Genomic DNA, 25413 nt, shown 5'->3' on the forward strand with positions numbered 1-25413 from the left:
ATTCTAGGAGTAGGGTTAAGATTCTAAAGTGAAAGGTGGTGCCTCTCGCCACTAAAGCAGCAAGAGGAAAGCCGCCCTTCCTGTGCACGAACTTGGTGATTCGATTCAAATTATCTAGGAACTTATGAAACATCAGACACCTAGATCACTCCAAAGCCTACGGATCAAGATCTCAAGGAAGAGGGTTTAGGCATGCGTATTTTTAAAAGCTCCCCAAGTGGGTCCCGAGAATCACTCCAGCTGATGATGTAGAACCTTTACGTGCACAAATTTGGTGCCTAAGAGCAATGAGAAATCACAGCCAAAGAGAGAGGAAGGATCAGGGAAGGATCAAGCTGAAGAAGCAGAATATCCCAAGGGCCACAACATCAGTGTGTCTAAGAAAATCTACTGAGACCGCTTTCCTAACTCCCACCGGTACTTAGGGAAAGGGTACCCTCTGACAGAGACGGTCGATGGGGAGCTCATTTGATGCAACGTGGAGCAGGGTGTGTGGGATGTTATAACATGAGGTTTCAGAAACCCTAAGTGAGGGAACCGGGCCCTTGAGCCTCAGGGAGATGTTTTAGAAGGTGGGAGGGAGTAAGAGAACAGAAAGAGGCCTCTTCAAAACGTAGTCAGACTAACCTTGCCTGCAGTCTGCAGAGGCCAAGGCCATTTTTAATTAACTCCTTTTAGGCGTGTCCTTTCCTCCTCCTCTCCACTTGTGCTGGCACAGGCTAAAGGTGGGGACCCTGTGTCCAGGGAGGGGGCGCTCTTCCCACCCTAGAGCACAGCCCAGATGAGCCACTTAACCTCTTAACCCCAGTGTGGGGTTTGGGGGTTTGCCCCATCAGAACATCAGAAGCTCGCGGAACACCCACTGAACAGCTCTCACCCACCTCATGTCAGCCACCTACTGTCCCCCACAAAGGCTAACAGAGGCACACTGCATACTCCACACAGGTTTTATTTTAAATCAAACCAGCACGGGGTGCAGACTATTTATAAAATAGAGAGGCAATTTGCCTTGGCAGGAACTGTGACTTACTATTGTCCTAAACAACTCCTGGTGCTCTGTTGATGCTACATAATAAATTTAAGTAAGCTGCCTCTAATATGAATGTCGCTGGCGGGGGGGAACTGATAGAGAATTGAGTCAGTTTGTTTTCATCCCAAGACTGACCACTCAGGTTCTGTGTTATTTCTGTCTCCAGAAGGGTATGATTCCAGGAACGGGAAGAGCGTTTTCTTTTACAATCAGCAAGCAGATGCCATGAAGACAGCACTGTCTCGAGGTCGTGCTGTCTGATCCTGGGCAACTTACCTCACGAGGAGGCCTCAGTTCCTCTGCTAGCAAATTAAGGGCAGATCAGATCTCTAACTGTCCACACAGCGCTAAAGCTTTCTGGCTTTCCACTTCCAAAACTTCCAAGTAAGAAAAAAATGAAAATTACAAACGGAAAGCCAGACCGAGCAGCTGGGTCAGCCAGAGCGACAGGTGGCGGCCAGGCGCCCGGTTACAGGGGTGGACGCGGGTCCCACTTTTCCGCCCCTCCCTGGAGGACCTCTCTACCAGCGTGTGTGACGCCTCCTGGAGAGAACACATCCCAGTTCCACGGACAACAGGTTTGGCCATCTGACTTGTTTCAGCCAGTGGAGCCTTAACAGACGTGCTGCATGCGACCCCTGAAGAGGGGCTTTAAGGGCCCCTGAGTGCTTGCGTGTGAGCCCTCCTGCTCATCCCCCTGTGCCCTGAGAACTGGGCTACCGAAGGCGTCCTGAGTCTCAGGCACAGGCCACGGAGGGAGCAGAGTTACAGCCAAAGCAGAGAATGAGCTACGGCTTTGCTGCTGCAGGCCACTGACATCTGGAGGCCGTTCCATCCCCAAGGTCCTCCCTAGACAGAGAAGGCCGACGGACCCCCCACCCTCCACCCTGCTACACGTCTTCAAAGAGTGACAAGGGGGACTCGGCAAACGTGCCCTCAGAATGAAAGCTCCTTGTAACTCAGTGCCAGGGGCACGAGGAATACACAAGCATCCAATATGCAGCACCGGCCGGCGGCCTCCCCCAGGAACTTGGAGCTGGCGTGACACCAGCATCAGGTGATGCCCTCGACTCACTGCATGTGTGACCCGTTCAGCGTGGTGAACGGGGACCTGCACTTACTCCGCAGAGGCCCCAGGCCACTCCCTGACTCCCGGATCCCACACGTCCTATACCCGAAGCCAAGTCGTGTGAGCACTGAACACGCACAATGGTTCTCAGTTCAGAGGCCATCCCCACAGGCTAGACTGTGCTTCTGTTTTTTGGGGGGGTTGTTCGTCTGGATGAAGTTGCGGTATTTAAAATTTTCTCAGAACAAATGATTCACTAGCTCAGGATAAGACACACTGGATTCAATGATCTGTAAGGTCACTTTCTGCTCTGAAATAGATCAATCTTCAAGTATTACCTAATCTGGACATAATTTTCCTCACCATTTCACAGGCAGATATCACATCTATTAGTGGCACACGTCAACTTTATGCAGCAAATTAGGGCAGAAAAACAGATGAATTTTCCAAGTGAATTGACAGCATAAATTAGGTGAGATGAACATGGTTAGAGGGCAAACCTGCCCTTACTTATCTGTCTTTGTTCAGAGAGCAATGTGTATGTTACTTTAAGAGAGAGAGGGAAAAAAAGAACTAATTAGATTTACAATCTGTGAACAGAGTCAAAATAAAAAGCTCAAATCTATTTTTTTTCCATTCTTATACAGCCTGAGGGCAATAGCCAAAAGAAATTACTATTAAGTGGGAATAATGCAAAATAGATTGTGTGAATTTCAACCTGAAATGTGTGAATTTAATATACAACTGCAAATTAAGAAGCACCTTTTGATTTATAAAGTAGGCTTGGTTCCTATGTGGAAAGAATTCTATCCCATAGACAACTCCAGGGTGGGCTCACAGGCTGCACGTGGATCTGGAGAAATACGGGCTGTGCCGGCAGCCGTGCAGTGAAGACCAAGCCCCCCCCCGCCAAGCACACCTCTGTGGAGTCATCCTGAGAGAGCAGGCAAAGTGGCTTATCAACCACTGCACAACCAGTGATCGCAATAAGGGACCTTTAAGCTCTGTAGGAACGAAGGGGAGTGAAGCTCTGTGTTCACTGAGGCCATGTCTACAGACCGACATCCGGCTCGGCTCTAGGCTTTCTGCCTCGGAGCCGATTTCCAATCGGAGCTCTGCCACCATCATGCGGTGAAGGGTTTCTTCAAGTCAGTGTTCCTCGCAAGGGCCCTGCTTAGAGGCCACAGGGAAGAAAGCAGCCTTCCTGCAGGATTCTCACTGCCCACTGGGGACAGAGCCCCCGCAGGGGAGGAGTCCCGTGGCGGAGGCTCTGATGACCGATGTGCCCTGCCCTCCCCGCAGCTCCGCCTACCAGAGCTCCCCGTCTAGTGTGCAAAAGAACCTGCTCTGATAAAAGGTCACTACCTCCAACACGAGTCACCAAGGTCACCAAGAAGGCGGTGCCTGTCCCTGGCCTAGGAGTCCCTCTCTCGCCACACGGCAAACTCCCCTTGATGCTTCAGAACACAGCTGACGTCACCTCCTCTGTGAAGCCGTCTCTGCGCTCCTCCTCCTCCGCCCCGCTACTCGGGCACAGGCTCACTGTGGCTGATGCGTCTAGGATTCTGTGATGGTTTGTCTCAGGGCTTTTTCTACTGGGAGTTCCTCAAATCTGCTGGGCATTCAATAAGTTAAACTGACTTTGTAAAATGCTAAATAACAGGCCTGCATAAATCAAGAAATACCTGTATGAGACTCAAACTGGACAATACGGAAAAATAAGTCCCAGCTAGATCTTTCCAGGCCCCTTTCTGTGTAATCTCCCATGGGTTACACAGAAAACTTGCTTACACAGAAAAGCTTGGAAAACTCCCCTTTGTGGAAACTGAGACTCTCTGACATCATGTAGTGCTTTTTCTTTCCACGAAAAGCAAATGGGACGAACAAAGAGCAACTCTAGTCTGCAGTTCTTAAGCAAGGTACACAAAGATTCGTCTGTGTGGTCCTCTCCCGGACAGATGTGTGTATCGGCAGTCAGGAAAGATGGTGTGTGGATTGCTACTTCCCCAGTGTGCCTCTGGTTTGAGACATTTTGCTTTTTTGTTTCTGCTGGAAAGAGGGAGAAATATGATCCTCCGCATGTTAAACGAGGCAAGAAAGCTCTCAGCACTACCACCAAAGGCCATCTTTTGGTTCAGGAAGGTACTAAAAGCAGTGAGAGCAGAAGCCTCCCTGCCTCCCGCCTCTCCTACCTTTGCTGGAAAATTAGCCTAAGAGCTCTCCCGGGCACTGGGTAAAGCACTTCTGTGGGCACTTGTCCACCATGACCACTAGGAAAGCGTGGCACTTCGAGGTCCAGAACCTTCTGGGCGACTGAAGAGTATCACCTTGGGCAAAGGCCGAAAGCAGTGCAGGTACTGCCTAGGTACAGCTCAGACTGTGTCTGTCAGGGAACGAAAGGGTAGTGGGACACTCTGGTCTATTTCTCGGGTCATGTGATTTCTGTTACATCACAGGAAAAGTGGAGAAAAGTCTAGCTCGGAGAAGAGAGTGGTCCCCAACTGTGGCAGATCCAAAGCAGCCATTCCCCTTGGAGTCAAAAGGGCTCACTGCCAACACACCGACTCCATTCGCTCTGACATGCAAGGGTCAGGAGTATTACTCACCACGACACCTGCTTATTTCAGAGGGATTGACAAAGAGCCAGGCTGGGCATCTGGAACTGCTTTATTTGCAGGAAAAACCAAACAAAACCCATACGAAATAAAAACACTACCGAGTAATGTGCTGTAAACTGGCTCTGCACGGGGGGCTGTGAAAGAGGTGGTGGTTGCCCATTTCCGTGGTGTAAACATCCTCACCATAGCCAATTTTAAGTTACCCGCAGGTTGAAAGAGTTTCAACATTTTAAAATATTCAACAATTGGGTGTGAGAAAGCCTGTTAAGAGCCCCGCTCTGGGACCACTGCAGCTAATGTTTCTGAGGTTAATTACAGGTCAGAAACTGACAAGCACTGTATTTCCAGTATCTTGTTTCATCTTCCCAGCAGTCCTGTAAGGAAGGTCTCTACCACTAACTCCATTTACGGGTGAGCAGGCAGAAGCACAGGAGGACAGCTAACTCTCCCCAGTCGCCCAGCTGGGAAGCAGTGGAGCTGGACTAGAATCCAGGTTCTGACTCCAGAGTTGCCGTTCTCCCAACGCCTCTCACGAGACAGACCCCTTGCTCAAACAGCAGCAGGTCTCTAGCCATAGGAATCGGGCTTGGACCCAAATGAGTGGACATTGGTGGTTCAGGCCGGCCTTTCTCGCCCGGTCCCAGAACACGCAGAGACTCCTCTTTGAAAACTCCACCTCCTCCTTCCGTGACTCTTCCTTCCCGTCTGACTCTCCCCCCCGCCGCCCCCACGTCCGCTCGTGGTTCCCGAGCACCACACTCACGTTTAGCTGAACAGTTCTATCCCTCCATGAACACGGAGAGGTCGGCAAAAGCGTCCTGGCTGAGTGGCAGCTCCCTGAGGCCAGTATGACACCGGCACCGCCCCAGGGTGAGTTCTCCACCAGAGCTGGGGGACCTGCGGTGGACCTGGCACAGGGAAATCAAAGACAGTGACACACGCACATCATATCCTCAAGTCAGGAACTAGTTCAGGTCTGAGGAGAAATGAAAACTCAGGACAGGGGTTAACCTTGTCCTGTTGTTTAAGGACTATCATGTCCAGACTGAGCAGAACCAGGAAAACAATGGGTGGAACTGACAGAGAACTGGGTTTTGGGCCCAAGAGGCTCAGGGAGGCAGGCAGAGGGACTCTCCCAGGCCCTGACCTCCAGGATTTGTTTCCGCTGCTCTGTGATTTTGTTGCCAAAATTGATGAGTCTCTTATTAAACACTCTAACATGTGCAATGTTAACTGGAAACAATTTTCCCCGTTTCTTTAAAAAACTTCCAAACGAAGAGGGTTGAGTGGATTCCGAAGCTATCCTTACAAGATGCAACCTTCCGATTAAGGGGCAAGACCTGACTGACATCAGGGACAATGCATATTTAACAGCCCAAGTTAAATGAAAACTTCTGCATAATTAGCGGGCATGATTCAAAAATGAAGCTCATGACTTTGAACTGCAGCCAATGATTTATTTCTTCCACTTAGATCTACACACTTTTGTGAAAATAACATTTTTATCTACAAAAGTCATTAAAACTAAGCACCTGGGAGCTCTCTCCTGGCACAACGGGTCAGGGATCCAGCGTTGTCACTGCAGAGGCTTGGGTTGCTGCTGAGGTGCGGGTTAGACCCCAGGAAATTCCGTGTGCCACAGGCACAGCCAAAAATAATAAAAATAAAAAAAGCACTAAAATTAACCAAATCGCCATACCTAGTTAGCCTAGCCCAAAGTATTTTTTAATAAAATGAAGCATATTTAATCTCACGGCTCTCAGTGCAAGTATTATTCATACTTGGCACTAAAATTAACCAAATTGCCATACCTAGTTAGCCTCGCCCAAAGTATTTTTAAATAAAATGAAGCATATTTAATCTCATGGCTCTCAGTGCAAGTATTATTCCTATTTTGCACTAAAATTAACCAAATTGCCATACCTAGTTAGCCTCGCCCAAAGTATTTTTAAATAAAATGAAGCATATTTAATCTCATGGCTCTTAATGCAAATATTATTCCTATTTTGCACTAAAATTAACCAAATCGCCATACCCAGTTAGCCTCGCCCAAAGTATTTTTAAATAAAATGAAGCATATTTAATCTCATGGCTCTTAATGCAAATATTATTCCTATTTTGCACTAAAATTAACCAAATCGCCATACCCAGTTAGTCTCACCCAAAGTATTTTTTAATAAAATGAAGCATATTTAATCTCATGGCTCTCAATGCAAATATTATTCATATTTTGGAGGGGATTTTGTGCCAAAGAACTTTTTTTCATGTTTTCATATTTACAGTCCCTAGATTTTCTAATGTCGTATTTTTATAGATTATGCAGAAATACTACAGATATTCTGTAACTTATCAACAGAGTAAATACACTGTAATATAGTATACAATACGGTGTAAAACTCACAAACAGCTTCCTGATGTTGAGGCAGCATCACAGGGGCTGCTAGGGCACCGTGCCAGTGTACACAGTGAACAGCACAATCCTGTTCCACGAGTCACATGTAATAAGGACAAGAGCCACGGCTGGCTTTCAGACCAAGGGCTTTGGGGAGACAGATTAGGGCAAGCACGGACGGGGTTTCTATGATTACTGCTTTCTAAAAACCACCTCAGTAATTCTGTAAGCACACTTCCTTTGTAAAGGAAAAGATTTACCACATGGAAGAAAAACAAAGTAAAAGGTAAACGTTCCCCTTTATGCAAGAAATTTTTCATTTTGATTTTTAAAAAATTAGGTGCTAAATTTTAAAAAGAACTTATCTATCATAAAACTTTTTCCTAAAATATTTAGAGTTCATTTATAGTACAAACCAACAAAACATATAGGGAACTGGTAGACTTTGAAAAGTATGGAAAAGATGTTTTCATTGTTTAATAACGCCACACTAAAAAATTCAGGCAGAAAATGTTTTCATTAAGAATAGGAACTAAGGAGTTCCCGTTGTGGCACAGTGGTTAACGAATCCGACTAGGAACCATGAGGTTGCAGGTTCACTCCCTGGCCTTGCTCAGTGGGTTGAGGATCCGGCGTTGCCTCGAGCTGTGGTGTGGGTTGCAGACACGGCTTGGATGCCTCGTTGCTGTGGCTGTGGCGCAGGCCAGTGGCTACAGCTCCGATTAGACCCCTAGCCTGGGAACCTCCATATGCTGCAAGAGTAGCCCCAAAAAAGGCAAAAAGACAAAAAAAAAAAAAAAAAAAGAATAGGAACTAAATGGAGCTCCCACAGTGGCACAGCGGAGATGAATCCCACTAGAAACCATGATGATGCACGTTCAATCCCTGGCCTCCCTCAGTGGGTTAAGGATCTGGCGTTGTTGTGGCTGCGGTGTAGGCTCCGAATGGACCCTGAGTCTGGGAATGTCCATACATCGTGGGTGTGGCCCTAAAAAGCAAAAAAAAAAAAACAAAAAAAAACAAAACAGAATAGGAACTAAAGAGGTTGTTTCTTGTAAGCAGAAAATACCCATTTCCTACAATTCCCTAACGAGAACCCAGAAAATGGTGTTTTTCTTTTACCGTGACTATCTCTGGATGCAGTTCCTAAGGGCTGCCTTGAGCAAACTCCATTCTTAACGTTGCTGTGTTTCTGCAAATCTCTCCCAGAGCTGCTATGCTGGATGACATTTTGTCCCATTAGTTGTCACCATAGTTCCTTTTACCTTCACTGCAATAACCTTACTTTCTTCTAAGAAGATTTCAGACAATCAGCCCGTTCAATTAAAACTAGACAAAAAGCTGTTCTCAAAGACCCACTGCTAGGCAACAGGAACCTGTAGAACTAAATCTCAGGTGAAAAACAGTTCTCAAGAGAGACGAGAACAATTACGGTCATTTCACAATAAATTATTAATTTAAGCCAGCACCCAGTACTGTCTTGTTAGAGTGTAGAAGTAGCGGTCACAACAAAAAAAGCTAAGCCCTAAGAGTTTAAGCATGGTGCGAGTGTGGACATGCGTATCTGAGGAGGCAGAAACACCGCATCTACTCAGCAGACAGGATGGCTCCCCGATAAACAGCCACTGCAGCCCGTTGGGTCTGCTCAGCTCACACTGTCCCCCGAGCTGCGACTTGGGGAGACGGCCGGCACCGTCGTGCGCTGGGTTTTCAAGAGAGCACTGCCATTAGCAGCTCTTCACAGAGCCGTGCTTTGAAGAAAAGACAACTGAAGGGAGTTCTTACACGAAAGGCAGACTCCCTTATTATGCTAAATGCAGAACTAGCTTAGATTTAGAAATACAGGCTCTGCCCTGTACACCACACTAAAATATTTCATACACATGTATCTCTGAGGGGAAAAGGGTGATTAGGGAAAAGGCTTTTAAAGGCTGACAGAATTCATGAGAAGTGTTTCCTAAGGCTTCTTGGAAACCAAACTGCTCTTAAAAATTAACTTTGATGAGTTAAGCACAAATCAATCACAAACTTACGGATTAAATTTCCCTTAAAATACACAAGGGGATTTCATTAAAAATTAGAGAAAATATGCTTGGTAAAGTCTGTTTGAGAAATGTTGTAAAATATATTTCAAAATGTTGGAGAGATAGCTGGAGGTAATTTTACAAATCCCAAATGAAGCTTGATTCATTCCTCTCTAATTACAACAATGACGGCTAACACTATGGTTGAGGATCTATGTTGTGGGATACGGCAGTCATACCACGATTAGTTATTTGTTGAAAGAAGTTATTTAAGATGTGCGAATGCAAAGCATTTTGGACATTCAGAGCTAAACTCCACTCTGTCAAATACAGATACTAAGGCTGGGGCCAAGGACATGGGGCGGCTCTCCTGGTAACTGACAGCCACCCACACACGGCTAAGGACTGCGGAGCCGTCACCAGTGGGTGGAACACTGGCAGGAATCCTATTAGTAAAAATAACGGACTGAGCGCCATGTCACTTAGGCTGGGGTCTAAATTCATGGAAACACTTAGAATGATTCGTTGATTTCAAAAAGCCTGCCTGAAAGACAAGCAGGTGTATGTTTATACTTTGATACAGCAAAGGGTAGCAATACTCCTAAATTCATGTTAATCCCACAACACAAAAGCCATTACTTTTTCCTATCATTATAAACATGAACACTATAACAGAATATACTACTGGAGTCTGCCTAAAAGCCTCCTGGTTTCAAAAAAAAAAAAAAAAAAAAAAAGCATTACCAAAAGGGCACAGTAAACTGGTGATGAATAACCTCAGAGAAATGGGTGAATGTTAACAAATTTATTTTAGGAACTGAGTCCTTTTGCATTTAACACTGTTGGAAGTAACCCTCGAATGTGGCAAAAGACTGGGCTCTGGAACTAAACCGAGTCAAATCCCATCCTTCTTCTCCTTCTTAGGAGCCATGTGACTAGGGCAAGTCACCATCAGCTTCCGTTTCTTCTGCAAAAGGAGAACAGCAGTAAATAACATCTTCGAACTAGTTCATGGATTTCATAAAGCGATACAAGTATTTGGCACATGGCAAAAACATGATAAATGTTAGCTTCAGTGCTGTGATGTCAATGTATCTGATATTTCTTTTTCTTAACTACCACCAACTTGGGTGCACAGCCTTACTGGCATCATGCCACAGAAGCTTTAAGGTCCTTAATTAATGTTCTGCTGTCTGGCAGGCTTTCTTTACACCTTGTGCGCAGCATTCTCCAAGATCAGAAATGGACAGAAGTCCTACTTCCCAGTTCAGAGTGTGCCCCTGAACACGTATCTTACAATCTCCCTGGGTTCCGTTTCTTCACCTGTAAGACGAGGGGAACTGACCAAGCCATTTGCTACCAGTTTCAGGTCTCAAAGCCTCAGGCTGCTGCTGAGCCCCTCAAAGCGTAAAGGAAAGGTCCCGAGGAGATCTTAGAAAAAGGAGAATCAGGGAAGCATGGACCACAAACCTTTTCTGATCACAAAGAGCATAGGGAGCAGGCAGAGGAACAGGGGTGTCGCCTCAGCAGGAGCGGGAGGGATCCCAGGGCAACCCCCACGTCTGCTGGACCCGGGGGGCGGCCAGGCAGGCAGGGGTGGGGAGCGCGGGGGCCCAGCTCTGGAATCTGAGCCGGGGTGGATGGAATCAGCCAGGTGAGACCTGAGCTCATCCCCCCCTTTTGCCCAGCTGATGCTGACCGGGCAAGGATGCCATCTTCTCTTGAGGTTTCCAACCCAAGTCCTGGCTCCAGGCAGACCCCCAGCGCTCAAGGCGCCCCGCCCGGGAGCCAGCCAGCAAGGCACAGCGTGGCACTGGCCAACACACTGGAGGAAGCAGAAAGGATGGAAGGGAAGGCTCTAGCCACACGTGTCCTAGTTTTGTCCTTAATTAATTTTGTCCCTCACTCCTTTCCTTTATACCTTCTAAGAGACTGAATCTTCAATGGTCACAGCAAGGGAAAAAAGGGGGAACCATGGAGCTGAATTGTTGCTAGGTGCCTTGCAGCTATAAATAATATACAATTACGTGACAACATAATTATGCATAAATACCTACCTCACACTTGGTCTACCTGGAACACTCTGGGAACCAAAGATAAAGCTCGAGAGGCACACACACACACAGCCTAGCGAAAGGGCACAAACACTACCAAAGAACAGACCTCCCTCTCACTCCTTATGCCCCAACAGCCGTGCTCCTGATGTACTCATATCTCCCACACGCCTAACAACTGTTTCTTCTCGTTAGGTTTGCTGAGGACGACAGGTCAGAAATTGGAAGGGAAATAAGGTCAACAGCCCGGTAAGAGAAGAGTGAAAATGCTGGGAGAGCACACGCCAAACCTCAAAGAGCAGGCAGTGACAGGCGGAAAAGGCCTGCTGCCCCTCCGCTAGCTGCCGGGGGCAGCAAGGCAGGAGGATTAACTCTGAGTCACGAAGGAAAGGCTGTGTTCAAATTCTCTACTGTACACAGTCAAGAGAACAAGCGTGGTAGCTTTCAGCCAAGTTGCAATAAAAACCACCTGAAACACAGACGAGCACAGGGAAAGCTGTTCAACATCGTGTCACGAGAGAACTGAAGTTACAAGAGCGGTGAGAAGCCACACCAACGCCACCAGAGCCCCGACCGACCGTGCCAGGCGCCCCTGAGGTCGGGACGCAGTGGGCGCGCGCTCACGGCTGGGGAGGGAAAGTGGCACAGCCGCTTCCAGAGACAGTTCGGCAGCTTCTCACAAAACGAGACACACTCCTCGCATACGTTCCGGCGAGCGCAGTCTGGGTCTTTCCTCAAATGAGGTGAAAACTCCGGTGCACACAAAGGCCTGCACCGCTGTGTTCACAGCGCTTTCACTCGTGACTGCTCCGACTTGGAAGCCACCAAGATGCCCTCCAAGGTGAGCAGATGAACACGCTGGCACAGCCATGCAATGTCACGATAAGAAGACATGAATCATCGGGCCACAGAGAGACAAGGAGGAACCTCAAGTGCATGGTGCTAGATCAAAGAAGCCTGTCTCCAAAAGCTACACACCCATGACGCCAACCACATGACATTCTGGACAAGGCAACATGTGGAGACAGGAGAAAGATCTGGGTGCTAGGGGTTAAGAGGAGGGGCAAAGACAAACTGGCAGAGCAGGGAGGATTTGAGGGCAGTGAAACCAAACTGAGGACACTGTAATGGTGGGTACGTGACATTGTGTTTTCTGTCAAAATCCAATAAACGTAAACTATGAACTTTAGTATTGATGTATGAATACTGATCCAATTAAAATAAGTGAATCAGGGAGTTCCCGTTGTGGCTCAGAAGAAAGGAATCCGACTAGTATCCATGAGGATGTGGGTTCGATCCCTGGGCTCATTTAGTGGGTCAGGGATCCGGCGTTGCCAAGGGCTGGGGTGTAGGTCGTAGACAAAGCTCAGATCCCACGTTGCTGTGGCTGTGGTGCAGGCCAGCAGCTGTAGCTCCGATTTGACCCCTAGCCTGGGAACCTCCATATGCTGTGGGTGCAGCCCCCAAAGGCAATAAAATAAAATAAAATAAGTGAATCACACTAAGGCAAGATATTAATAAAAGGGGCAACTGTGGGGGAGGGAAGTAGATGCGACTCTCCTCATACACAGGTTTAATTTTCTGCAAACCTAACACTGCTCAAAAAATAAAGCCTATGAATCAAAGGTAGTTTTGGGGGATTCATCAAGCAAGACACAGTCATTTGGAAAATTTACCTTCTGCAACATCCGCTTGGCAATGGTGCTACACAAATAAGAAAACGGTATCTGTGAAAGCAGTTAAAATGAGTGGAAAAGCCACTCTTATATCTTACCTGCATCAACCTTGAAATTATCAGCATAATGCACACCAAACACAACATGTCAGGTTTACAATCTGTCATAAGAACTAAAACTCTGGAAAAAGTCATCCCTTACTAGGAAGCGAGGGGTTTGTTACTCCCATGGTGGCAATAAGTGGACCAGTGACTGCAGACCAAAGCTGAACCACAAAGAAAACACCGACAAGCAGCACTCTAGAAATTTATTACCAAATTACAATCTATGCACAGACACAGCTAAGCTTGTGGCACTAGCAATGTAGCTGCACATTTAATAAATACAATTTAGAAACATTTTTTTCTTTAAGTTAGGTTCAAAATACTGGCAGACAGACACTGGAACAAAAAATCTTAGCAGAACACTTAAAAGCCCTCAGAATACACACGGATCTCACGGGACCCTGTCTGCACAACGTTCACCAGAGGCACGCGCGCCGGCTGCCGCTGCGTGGAGAGCCACGCGTCCACCTCTGTGCATTTTCATACAGCACTCGAGTCCTTGAAGAACGGACCCAGGAACCCTTAGGTCCCGAGATCTTCAATGCGGTCACAAGAGTCTGTGTCTGTGGGCTGTGGGAAGATGCGAGGAGGGGGCCGTGTCTGCAGCTGCTCCAGCACATCCGGGTGAGGCAGCCGGACGTACCAACGAGGGGAGGACCAAGGCAGACGTTCCCCAGAGGCTTAGTTTGGTATACACGGCTTTGCCAGAGGAAGAATAACAGATATCTTAAGTTAAAATTTCAGTGTTAAAAAAAGTTAGGAGAGAGAGGAAGCACTTAAATGAACCTGCGTAGATGACAAACTAAACTTCAGTACGGTTTCAATGCATCCCCTAAACCTAAGCCTGGCTCACTGAGGCAGACTTTGGAAATAACGTGTGCAAACACTCAGGTTTTCCAAAGGGCAACATTTAGTCACTTCAGAGGTTGTAAAACAAAAGTGCATTTTATAGTTTTGAACATAAAATCAAACGGGAGGCCTTTCCTAGGAAGAAAACCTCCATATCAATTCCCTATTTGTTATGCCAAATTTCCAAATGTACAGAAACCTACACACTGTTGGCGACAAAGCAGAATCTAGGTTATTTCTACACAAATAAAGTCAAGTCAATCGAGAAACGAGAAATGTAAACTAAAAAGAATAAATTTGACGATGTTCCCTTAATATTCTTAACATCTTTCCTGTTTTTATTAACAAGTCACCTGAAAATTCAGAAATATTGCTAAAGCTAAAGAGTTGCTCAAAGCCAAAAAACCTAATAAAAATTCAAAGAATTATTGTTAATTTGTGAATGTTTAAAAACATATGTTATCTTAGGGACTTAATTTTTTAAGTAGCCATACAGTTGCCACAAGAGAAAACAATATTAAAAGCAAATGTTCTAAAAAATTAAATAAGTACAAAAAGCCTAATTTACAAGCATAAACAAGTAAACATAGTAATTATACAGTTTTTTTAGCTTTGTCTGCAAAAAAATAATTAGTGGAGCTGAGAATACAATTATTTGGGCTTTAAAATGTTTGTATTCCCCTGTAATTCCTACCCTTTTCTACTGTGACAGTCTAGATTCTCCTAAACATTATGTCCATCACAAAGTAAGTGCTATAAATATACTATACAATCAAAACAGTTAAGGAACAGAAGATACAAATGTTAAGAGAATAATTACTATTGTTTCTTCATATAGTTAAAGCGGCCTTTTCTTAGAAAAGGCCAGCAATCATCCTTAACATTTTATGCCTATTATACAAGACATATCCTAAGGTGACTCACCTTAACAAGAGAAAAGGAAGAGTGGGAATCTACTATTATGCCAAAAAGACTCAAGAGTCAAGCCAACACAGAAGCCGAATCCCACACAAGGCGCAATACCTGCCTCAGCCCTTCACTTCACCTCAGGGTCCTTGGGTCGGGAAAGTGAAATAGGACTGTCACCTGGTCTTTGATGCTCGTCCTAGATTCAGCAGGGTACACAGAAACTTCCAAGGAAGGAATTCGAACAAACACAAGCTGTTCACAACCTACAGTATCAATAATCTCACGTTCAAAAGAATCAGGCTACATGTAGAGAAGTGAAAGAGTGACAATTATACTGAAAATCTGGGCTGTAAACACACATTTTTCCTGACGTAGCTGTATGTTTGTTTACACTAGATTCACCAGACACTCGTTTGCTCACAGTTTGAGTAATCAGTGATTTCAACCAATTTTTTGACAGTCGAATGTCACATCAGAAAAACTGCAATCTTCAGCGCCCAAACAAAACCCCCTGTTAGGCAGCTAGACCACAACACGTTACCTCTTCCTAGTTGTCTTGGCATTTCTGGAGGCAGAGCCTGGAGCCCGGAGTGTGTCTGGTCACTCTAGATGCCTACACAGCTGGGGACTGGGAGAGGAAGTCTGTGATGCCATCGTCTATCTCCTACTTGGGTCGAAAGACGGTTTCAGCCCACATGAGAAAGCCACTTGCCTGGCACATTCCATTAATATTAATTTCCTTTTAAAAATAAAGGAATTACGCTAGAAAAATGTTGGCAAGAAACACGTAACATGTCCACATGTTTGCCATAATTATATGTGTATGTGTTTACAAATAAAACATGCAGCTTGGGAAATGACAAAAAGAGTGGAAATAGCCAGATCTACAACAGACTGCTCAAGCAACTGGATACCAGTTCTGACCTTAAAGCAAATTTAAAGAGAGGAACAAAGAGAAAAACTTCTACATACTAGCTTGCCAAAGCCCAGGCAGAGCATGGTGCCTTCTGTTCATGATCTGAACTTGTTTCACAGGTGGAGCCAGAAGCTACACCGTGTAATTACAGAAAGAGCCCAGTCGGAACCGTACCGCCTGGACCAACTCTGTGAGTCACAGAGCCCCCAGCCGGGGGCGTGTCTGCAGCAAGCAGCCACCTTGAGCCTGCTGAGCGGAGGTCTATCTATCTGATCAGACGTCTGCAAGACGGAAGAGCACAGAACTCAGTCCTTAACAGCCCTGTGTCGCACAACTCCAAACACTCAGGTTTTCAGATGAATTAAAGGAATCAACTCTTTCTAATTCAATAATGCGACAGAAAACATAAGACAAAGCAAAGCACAAACTCTATCATTCTGGGAAAGGCAACACAGTCTTGCAATAAAGACAATGTACACATCGTGTATGCTAAAGATCAGACACAACACCTCAGGGATCTCGTCCAGATCCTTTAAGAAGACACAGACTTCACCATCCACTGACAGCAAAATGAGAAACAGCGAAATAAGAAAGCACACCTGACCAACTTAACATGGTCAAGATAAGCTCCCAGGAAGCTTGAGTCTCCAAACGCTGCTCAACCGACAGTTTTTTTAAAAATCACAATTACCACGTTACGGTACATTGAGAATTCAGATAAAAATTAAAATGTAAGCCGTGACAAATGACACAAATATTTTTAAATGCTCTAACTAATCAACTAAAATACACAAACAAGTTTTAGCAAAAAACACTAAGGTTTTAACGACTGCCGCCAGGACTTCAGGGAAAAAGTAAGTTACTCGATGGCAAGAGTCTGCAGGGTTATCTTAGTGGGATTATTTCTTTATTTTAAAAGTTCATGATTAAAAGGAAACTTCCCTCATTTCAACTTTTAAGATGAACTAATCCAATTAAAATAAAATCATGGTATCTCATGATTTTAACTCCTTGTAACCTATGCCTCAGAGAAAAGGGTGGGTAAATTTAAGCCCTTGAAGAATACTGCAGTTCAAAGTCAGACCTAAGTTATCTAAGATTATACAGTTCTCGGCAGGGAAAAAAATTAAGCAAGATGCTAAGAGTTTATTTTTAGGTGTTTAAAAGCTGTATTAGTTTTAGTTTTAAACCAGTAGTTGCTGTCTGAAATTGAAAATTCAGGATATCCTCAAATGCAAATTTTTTTTTTTTTTTGTCTTTTTTTTTTTTGTTGTTGTTGTTATTGTTGTTGTTGTTGTTGTTGCTATTTCTTGGGCCGCTCCCGCGGCATATGGAGGTTCCCAGGCTAGGGGTTGAATCGGAGCTGTAGCCACCGGCCTACGCCAGAGCCACAGCAACGCGGGATCCGAGCCGCGTCTGCAACCTACACCACAGCTCACGGCAACGCCGGATCGTTAACCCACTGAGCAAGGGCAGGGACCGAACCCGCAACCTCATGGTTCCTAGTCGGATTCGTTAACCACTGCGCCACGACGGGAACTCCCTCAAATGCAAATTTTTAAATGCCTGACTATGAAAGTATCTGCTGCCCCATCAGAATAGGAGCCATGTAATTTTTCAAAACTAACAAGAGGCTACCCTCCTTGGGATTGGATCCAGGGCCTCTCCTTTTCCGGCCTCCTTCTTCCCTCTAATCCCTACTGAACTGAATGGGCACCTCAGATTTCTACTCTTAGTGTGTCTGAACAAGCTCTTAACCTGGACGAGGGGTCGTTTTTAAATTTTCAGCTGAACATCGTTCATTATGAACAATGCTATTTTATCGAAGAACGAGCTGTCTAGAAAACCATCAAGATTTTGCTTCGTTTGTTTTGTATTAGCCACAACAGAGAGTGGACTTGTTTCGAATGCCAAAGCATTTCTCTAGAATAGCGAAAGGCGAGTTCAGCAAAAAACAAACAACGGTGGAGGTAAGAAAAATAAAGGATTTATCTGTTGGACACATTGAAGGCAAAGCAAAAACGAACTCTGAATTCTGGAATGAAGAAGAGCATCCAGCAAGCACGGTGTTCACCCCACTCTTCCAAGATGAAACTCTGCCAGCACAGTGGAGACTAGAGAAGCCACGTGCCGGAACGGTTCAAAAACCACAAAGCCGGAAGATACTCCCCCTCAGAGATCAATAAACGAGTAAATAGCTAAGAGAAGAAGTGGTGAGGAAAGGGAAGGTAACAATTCATACAGAAGGGACTCTAACAGTACTCATTGAATTCTAAACGTTTAGCAGCAGAGTTGCTGCTTCATCTAAAACCATCACTCTTAACAACAAATAATGGATCTGACAAAAACCCAGTCCTGATGTTAAAAGTCAGCAGATGTGGGTCCCTCATGTTCAACGCAAAGAATAGGAAGAAAAAAAAAAAAGCCCAAAAAACAAAAAACAACCCATGCAATTGAGAAAACAGAGGTCCTTCTCAATTTTCTGTAAACAAGTTTCTACAACAGCCACTGGTCGCCTTCTCCGGCCCCCGATACTCTGGTTTTGGAGGACAATAGTAATGCATGGCTATGCAGATACCAGACTTTCTATGTAAGCTTTTCTTATTTCTCAGCTACATTTATATTCTCTGTGGTTTTACATTCTTTTTTTCCTTTAAGAAAAAAATCTCTCCATGAAAAGTTCCAAACCTGCTATTTTTTCTAAAAAAATTGCTGGAATTTCTTCATATTTTATAAACAAAAACACCAGAAATGAAAGAGCCGACAGGAATTCAAGCAGATCCAAATTCAACCATCCACTTTTCATACTTCTCCAAGTCTGCAGCCGAGACAGACTTAGCAATTTTCTTAAGAGCCAATTCAAAGTCTCCTTTGGTAACAGGCATCTGAAGTTCCTCTTTAGAAAGAGCACGGATCTCTTCGGGGCTTAAGCCATTGATTCGCCGTCTCATTGCCATTAAAGAGGCGTCCCTAAAAATACACCAAACCAGTGAATACTTATTGTTGCAAACGTTTTAAACATTTTCAGTTGTGGTAATATTAAGGGGAAATGTTCAAAAGCTCATTTTATATGTCTTTACGAGGTTACTCAGAGTTTTCCGCTTTCGAGACATCCCGAGGGTTCAGGAAAGGTTAAAACAGGATGCACAGGATTTAAACATTAAAGGTACTGTTGATGCCTTAAAAGTCTAGTTTGGGCTCAGATGGTGCTGAATCTTCTTTTCCCCACTTGCTCCTCAAATATATCCAAGAAGTCTGGGAAATTGAAGCAGAATTATGAACTACTGAATTGCACGTGTGGAAATAAACATATAGCTAATGTTACGGTAACTCCAAATTTTATACCAGTTTGTCTACAGCCTCATTAGAGGAGGTAAAGTCAGGAACCATTCTCTCTGGAGCACGGTTATATCTACATCTAGAGGACGTGGAATTCCCTATACGGAATATCTGGGGGCACCTGAAGGGATAAAATCTGGCCTCGCTGGATCCTATTTTCAGCTCTATTCTTATTTGTACATAATTATGCAGGTTGGGAAGAGACAGATAATGAGTGCTTACAAATAAGCTATTAGGGAACCAAGCCAACCAAAACTTCAGATTTTTCTGTATTTTACTACAGTAATAGTAGAAGCTCTTGTGAGCTTATTGAGTGCCACTAAATGAGTAATACAGATGTTATGGTTTTAAATAAAGGCTACTGATGTCAATTTAAGTATTGTTAGGAAAGTTAAGTACGAAAAAAATCCCCTTCACTGAGTGATGTGAATTGTCTAAAAGCTACGATGTCACTACACTGAAGGGGAAATTCACATATATATATGTATATACACACAAAATTGATCAACTTTGTCGCATATGGTAAAATAATGCTAACCTAAACTAGTGATATTATTTTCTGTTAAAACAGCTAGGCTCCAATCTAGGGCTAAATTAGGTTGTCAAATCTCTTATTACCAAATTATGCAAAACAATTTCTTAAAAATCAAAGGCTAGGGAGTTCCTCTTGTGACGCAGCAGAAACAAATCCAACTAGTATCCATGAGGATGCAGGGTTGATCTCTGGCCTTGCTCAGTGGGTTGGGGATCCGGTGTTGCTGTGAGCTGTGGTGTAGGCTGGCAGCTGCAGCTCTGATTCAACCCCTAGCCTGGGAACTTCTATATGTCACAAGTGCGGCCCTTAAAAAAAAAAAAAAAAATCAAAGGCTAGAAAAGGTGAACCTAACAGAGATCAATGAAGTTACGTAGGAAAAAACCAAGAGACAGGAAATCGTTCAAGGCAAGGGGTAGCTGTTTTAGGTCAAGGGCTACTACCTATAGTTGACCCTTGAATCACACAGGGGTTAGGGTGTGGACCCCTGGTTACAGTGAAAAATCCAGGGATAACTTATAGTCAGCCCTCTGTATATGCGATGCCTCCTTAGCCACAGCTCTGCACCCCCAGATTCAACCAACCACAGATCCTGCTGTACTATAGTATATACATACTTAGTGAAAAAATCCACTCAGTTCAAATCCACACTGTTCAATGATCAACTGCAAAGTGACTTTAAGACAAGTCCTCCTGATAATCCATAACTCATGTCTAAGGTCACAAATCATCAAAAAAATTTAAAAAATACCTGCAAACATTAGTTATATCAGCACCAGAATAGCCCTCAATCTTCTCTGCTATATCTTCCAGCTGAATATCAGGATCCAATTCAACCTCACGGAGATTGATTTTCAGAAGTTCAGTTCTTCCTTTTGCTGTTAGAAAATTTTTTGTTATTATTAGAGGTTTCACTTAACATTTTGTTAAGAAATAACCTATTAACCTATTAACATTCACGTAAAGTAAGAAAAGTAAGAGAGACTAGTGCAAAGAAGAGTCCACTGATGTTACCAACTCACTGCCTGACTCACGGAATCTTTTAACTTCCTATGTGCCTGGGCTGTAACAACTAATAACCGAAACAATACTCGTAATTTTCCTTATAGATTTGAAGATACTTGATATGAAAACAAAGGGTCTGAGATCCTTTATGAAAAATAAAAACATCAGTATTCAAGCACCAGAAATGGTTTTGTAAAAAAAAAAAAAAAAATTTAGATTTCATGGTGTAACTCCTCAGAGTCACTTTGCTCACCTTTTAGTATGGCATAGGAAAAGATTTTCATAACTCTAATTAGTATTTTTTAAAAATCCGGTTTTCTCTTCCTGGAACTCAGCAATTGGCACAGAGCATTTATTAATGTATTTTTTACTTGGAGAGCCAGCCCATAGACATTTGCTGTTCCAGTGTGATTGAAATATACCCTGAGTAAGCTGAAACAAACTACAGAATTTCTTAAAAAACCCATCTTTTACTATCAGTTTTCACGGCAAATCTGCTTAAAACAGCACACTAAGATAAAGCAAAATTAGTTTGAATCTAGCTCTCTACTATTTCCTGATATACCCAATAAAATTTAATTTCCCAGTTTTTATTTTAAAAATTTTAGGAGTTCCCGTCGTGGCGCAGTGGTTAACAAATCCGATTAGGAACCATGAGGGTGCGGGTTCAGACCCTGCCCTTGCTCAGTGGGTTGACGATCCGGCGTTGCTGTGAGCTGTGGTGCAGGTTGCAGATGCGGCTCGGATCCCGCGTTGCTGTGGCTCTGGTGTAGGCTGGTGGCTACAGCTCCGATTGGACCCCTAGCCTGGGAATCTCCATATGCCGCGGGAGCGGCCCAAGAAATAGCAAAAAGACAAAAAAAATAAAAAATTAAAAAATAAATAAATAAAAAATTTAAAATCTTTAGGTGAAAAAAAAAAAATCAGTGAATACTCAATTCCCTTTCCTCTAGAATTACCGTCAGTACTGTGCTGTTATCACACCCCTGTCCTCGACTGTCCTCCCCCACTCTCTTCTCTGAATTGAGAGCTAGCTGTGGGCCTCACAGGACTTCACCTTAAACTCTCCAGCGTGTATCTCCTAAGAACAAAGGTAGCCATACAATTATCACACTTAGGAAGTTTAGCATTGGTACAATTAGTATCGTCCAGGACACTGTCCAGATTAAAACGTCCGCATTTGCCCCAGGCCTTGTTTACTTTCTTAAAAACCATCATATGCTGCATTTAGTTACCACCTCTCTTTAGTCTTCCTCAATCTAAAACAGTTCCCCAGGAGCTCTCCTTGTGGCACGGTGGAAACAATCCGACCTGGAACCATGAGGTTGCGGGTTCGATCCCTGGCCTCGCTCAGTGGGTTAAGGATCCAGTGCTGCCATGAGCTGTGGTGTAGGCTGCAGATGCGGTTCAGACCTGGCATGGCTGTGGCTTTGGCGTAGGCCAGCAGCTGCAGCTCCAATTTGACCCCTAGCCTGGGAACTTCCATATGGCCTAAAAAAAAAAAAAAAAAGGCCATCTATAAGATAAGGAAAAAGGCCCCAGAAGGAAACCAATTCTGCCAACATCTTGATCTTGCACCCGTAGGCTACAGAACTGTGAGAAAACTAATTTCTCTTATTTAAGCCACCCAGTCTGCATTAGGGCAGGCCTAGCAAACGAATGCAGTGGAACGGCATACAGCAACAAGAGTGAACTGCATCTACATGTCACAACACGACTGAATTTCTAAAATATGCCGGGCAAAGGAGGAAGCTACAAGGGAATTAGCGTGATCTAGCTGATGTGAACCGTAAGAGGAGGTTCCACTGTTTGGGTGGGGATACAGCACTAGGTGATAAAATTATAGAGCAAAACAATAAACTACTTCCATACAAGGAGTAACAAGAAAAGTGATGACCAACTGGTAGGGGGCAGGAAGGGGGCTGCGCGGGAGGAGGTCTGACAAAGCTCCACTTCCTGCCCTAGAAGGTGGCCCTGCGGTTGTCGGCTCTGCCAATGAGTGGATAACAGAACATCGGAACACGGGTTTTTGGATCTGAGCTGCATTTCACATTCTCACTCTCTCTCTCTCCCCCTCTCGCGGGCAGGAAGCCCCCCGGCCAGAGGCTCAGCTCACAGCAGTCCTGCCACTGCTGCAAGGGCGCTCCGGGTGCCCGTGAGGGAGCAGGTTTCACAGGGCTCCCCACACACCGCAGGCGGCTGTCCATGAACGAGCCTCCCTTTGCTCTTCCGTCCCAGTGTGAGGATGCCACAGAATCTGTAAATCTAAAGGTTGGACCGCAACTTGCCCTGAGAAGGTCAAGTGTCAGATTTAACATAAGGCACCTCCCACAGGAACCGAGAGCCAGAGACCCACTTAAACGGACTCCGGAGCGAAAGCCTGTTCCCCAGGCTTAGTGGGGCACTGAACTGACGCTTAGTGGGGAAACCACCCCCTCCCCAGCAACGGTGATTTAGGGAAAATAACTTTTAATTCTGGCCATATCAGTGGTTGGTTGGAAGACTCTAAGCAGGATTTATTGTCCCTATAAAACGGAATTAATGATACTTAACAACTCTGTGATTTAATGAGGGTTAACGTGTCACTAACAGCATAAGGCACCGCCAATGCTGCACAACCAAGTTCCTACACACCTGAAATTTCAATAAACACGGGAAGAAGGATCCCACACTTTGGCAGTAACACATCTCCCTGAGGACGCGAGGCGGTCCAGCACAGCCGGGGGCCTGTGCGCCCAGGGGCCAGATGCCGGCCCGCGTCCAGGGCCCGCCCTCCCGGCAGGATGACGGCCCAGTGCGTCGGCCTCCTCGTGAGTAAAGGCTGAGGACAGATGCTACCGCACGGGGCTATTGCGAGGACGAAATGACTTCACACCTGAAAGCCTGGCCCACAGCCAGCTCTCCAGAGATATTCGTCGTCCCACCACCACCACTGTCTTCAGTCAATCAACAAACAGGATTAGAGGGGGCCAGCAGCCAGATCCCTTCTGTTAAGGACCATCTGAGAGAGAGAGATGACAGAGGAAACGCCCAGGGGAGTGAAGTCCACACGAGGGAGAGAGGCCAGGGCAAAGGAGACTTCAGAGAAGTGCTACGCCTTCCTGTCAACTTTGAAAAATCAATACCATTTAAATAGAAAGGAAGAAAGAGAACAACTGGGGAAATGAGAGTGCCATAAATTACAATGTGGAAGCAGGAAGAAGCATGAGTGGAAAAAAAGGTAAGTAGAGGAGTTCCCGTGTGGCTCAGTGGTTAATGAATCCGACTTGGAACCATGAGGTTGTGGGTTCGATCCCTGGCCTTGCTCGTGGGTTAAGGATCCGGCATTGCTGTGAGCTGTGGTGTAGGTTGCAGACACGGTGTGGATCTGGTATTGCTGTGGCTCTGGTGTAGGCTGCAGGCTACAGCTCCGATTGGACCCCTAGCCTGGGAACCTCCTTATGCCGCAGGTGTGGTCCTGGAAGAGACCGAAAGACAAAAAAAAAAAAACCAAAAAACAAACAAACAAACAGTAAGTAGAAAAGCACAAGAGAATACCAAGAAAGAATGCAAAGAGTCACCAATAGGATATGGAAGATATGAACTCAAACACTAAAAAAAAATGTGCCCTGGGCCTGATGCGATAGGAAATAAGGATCACTCGGAGCTTAAGAGACGCCGACGTCTTGGTGGTTTAGGAAGTTAGTCTAAAAGCAGGATAGGAGTTCTCCGGAGGCCTAGTGGTTGAGGATTTGGTTTGGTCACTGCTGTGGCTCAGGTCCAATCCCTGGCCTGGGAACTTCCACACGCCAGGGATCACCGGGCTCTGATGTGGGGTCATGCTCAGCTGGTGAACCTGCCAGGTGTGCACCCAGATATCATGGAACAGACACAAACCGTCCCTGTGCTGCCCTATCCAAATGCCTGGTCTGGAGGATCTGTGAGCAAAGTCAGATGGTTTGGAATGGTATGTCAAAGAGCAGGCAGAACCATGCACCGACTTTTTCTACCATCAAGTTCAAACTGCCTCTCAATCTTAAACTTTCACATTTTCACTGTAAATTAATTTATAATACGCCTTTTGGGGTGGCTTTTTTTGTTTGCTTTATTTTCATTCTTATACCGCTTGCCTTGTCCAACTAAAAATTTCTTTTCATGGTTGCTTTTGCTCATAAAACATCCTTCAATTTTTGGACTTTGATATAATCTACTTTTCTTTCCATTAATTTTTACCCTACATTTCCAAATTATTCTTTCAGGCCGCTCAGCTTTGCAAATGGTCTCTGCAGTTCTGCCCTTCCAGAGCCTTTGACCTCACCAGATGCTGCAGCCACAAGAGCTGCCTGTTCATTCTCAAGCACAAGCCTTTGTTTCTGTCCTTCTTGATGGAAAATTCAGTGAGAATGCCCCTTCCTCCGGGAGGTCTCCCCGAAGCGCCCCAGGCAGAATCTGCTCTTCCTCACTTCCCACCCCAGAAGTACCACGGGAGACCCTAGCAGCACACGCCGCCCTGCTTCCCTGCACTAGGCGGGCCTGCGCTCTCCTCCAATCACACAGTGAGTTCCCCACGGACAAGCACTGTACATCTTCACGTTCCCACAGCACCTAACACGTGTCTTTCAGACTGCACAGAACTACATACACCCCTGAGAAGTTAACGCGGATGAAAGATGAAGACAGAGTGGGTTCTAATGACGATTATTTGTCTGGGAGCCCTTTAGGCGAAGGTAACTTCTCCAGTTCTACAGTCATGAAGGACACATGCTCAGACTAGTCATGAGCAAAGAGAAGCACCTAGAAGTCATTCCCCACAACGGACACAACCTGCTCCTAAGGCCAAGTTTAGAAGAACGCCCATTCATCAGCCAGGTCTGCGTTCTTCAGTATTTCAAAGAAAGCTATATTCCTACCTTTGAA

General features: G+C 45.1%; 1 protein-coding gene and 1 long non-coding RNA gene across 16 annotated transcripts in view; both read right to left on the reverse strand.

The window, feature by feature from the left end:
- The window catches only part of LOC106505250, a 215180-nt gene extending 207442 nt beyond the window's left edge, over positions 1-7738 (reverse strand). The window contains exons 1-2 of the long non-coding RNA XR_002336641.1: positions 6250-7738; positions 5481-5625 (exon numbers count right to left, since the gene is read on the reverse strand). This is a non-coding gene — a long non-coding RNA (uncharacterized LOC106505250). The remainder of the gene's footprint in view (positions 1-5480; positions 5626-6249) is intronic.
- Positions 9849-25413, reverse strand: part of KATNAL1 (katanin catalytic subunit A1 like 1) — a 66984-nt gene continuing 51419 nt past the window's right edge. For 10 of the 15 annotated variants that reach the window (XM_021065539.1, XM_021065536.1, XM_021065535.1 and 7 more), the window contains 2 exons: positions 20264-20390; positions 18225-18611 (listed from right to left, as the gene is read on the reverse strand). In XM_021065539.1, the coding sequence (XP_020921198.1) occupies positions 18413-18611; positions 20264-20390 (326 nt within the window). In that variant the 3' untranslated portion in view covers positions 18225-18412. Of the gene's footprint in view, positions 10101-13155; positions 18612-20263; positions 20391-25413 lie in introns of those variants that run through there. The other 5 variants (XM_021065529.1, XM_021065543.1, XM_021065541.1 and 2 more) reach the window with 4 other exon arrangements.

The sequence above is a fragment of the Sus scrofa genome, chromosome 11, assembly GCF_000003025.6.
Source record: "Sus scrofa isolate TJ Tabasco breed Duroc chromosome 11, Sscrofa11.1, whole genome shotgun sequence".
Lineage (NCBI taxonomy): Eukaryota > Metazoa > Chordata > Mammalia > Artiodactyla > Suidae > Sus > Sus scrofa.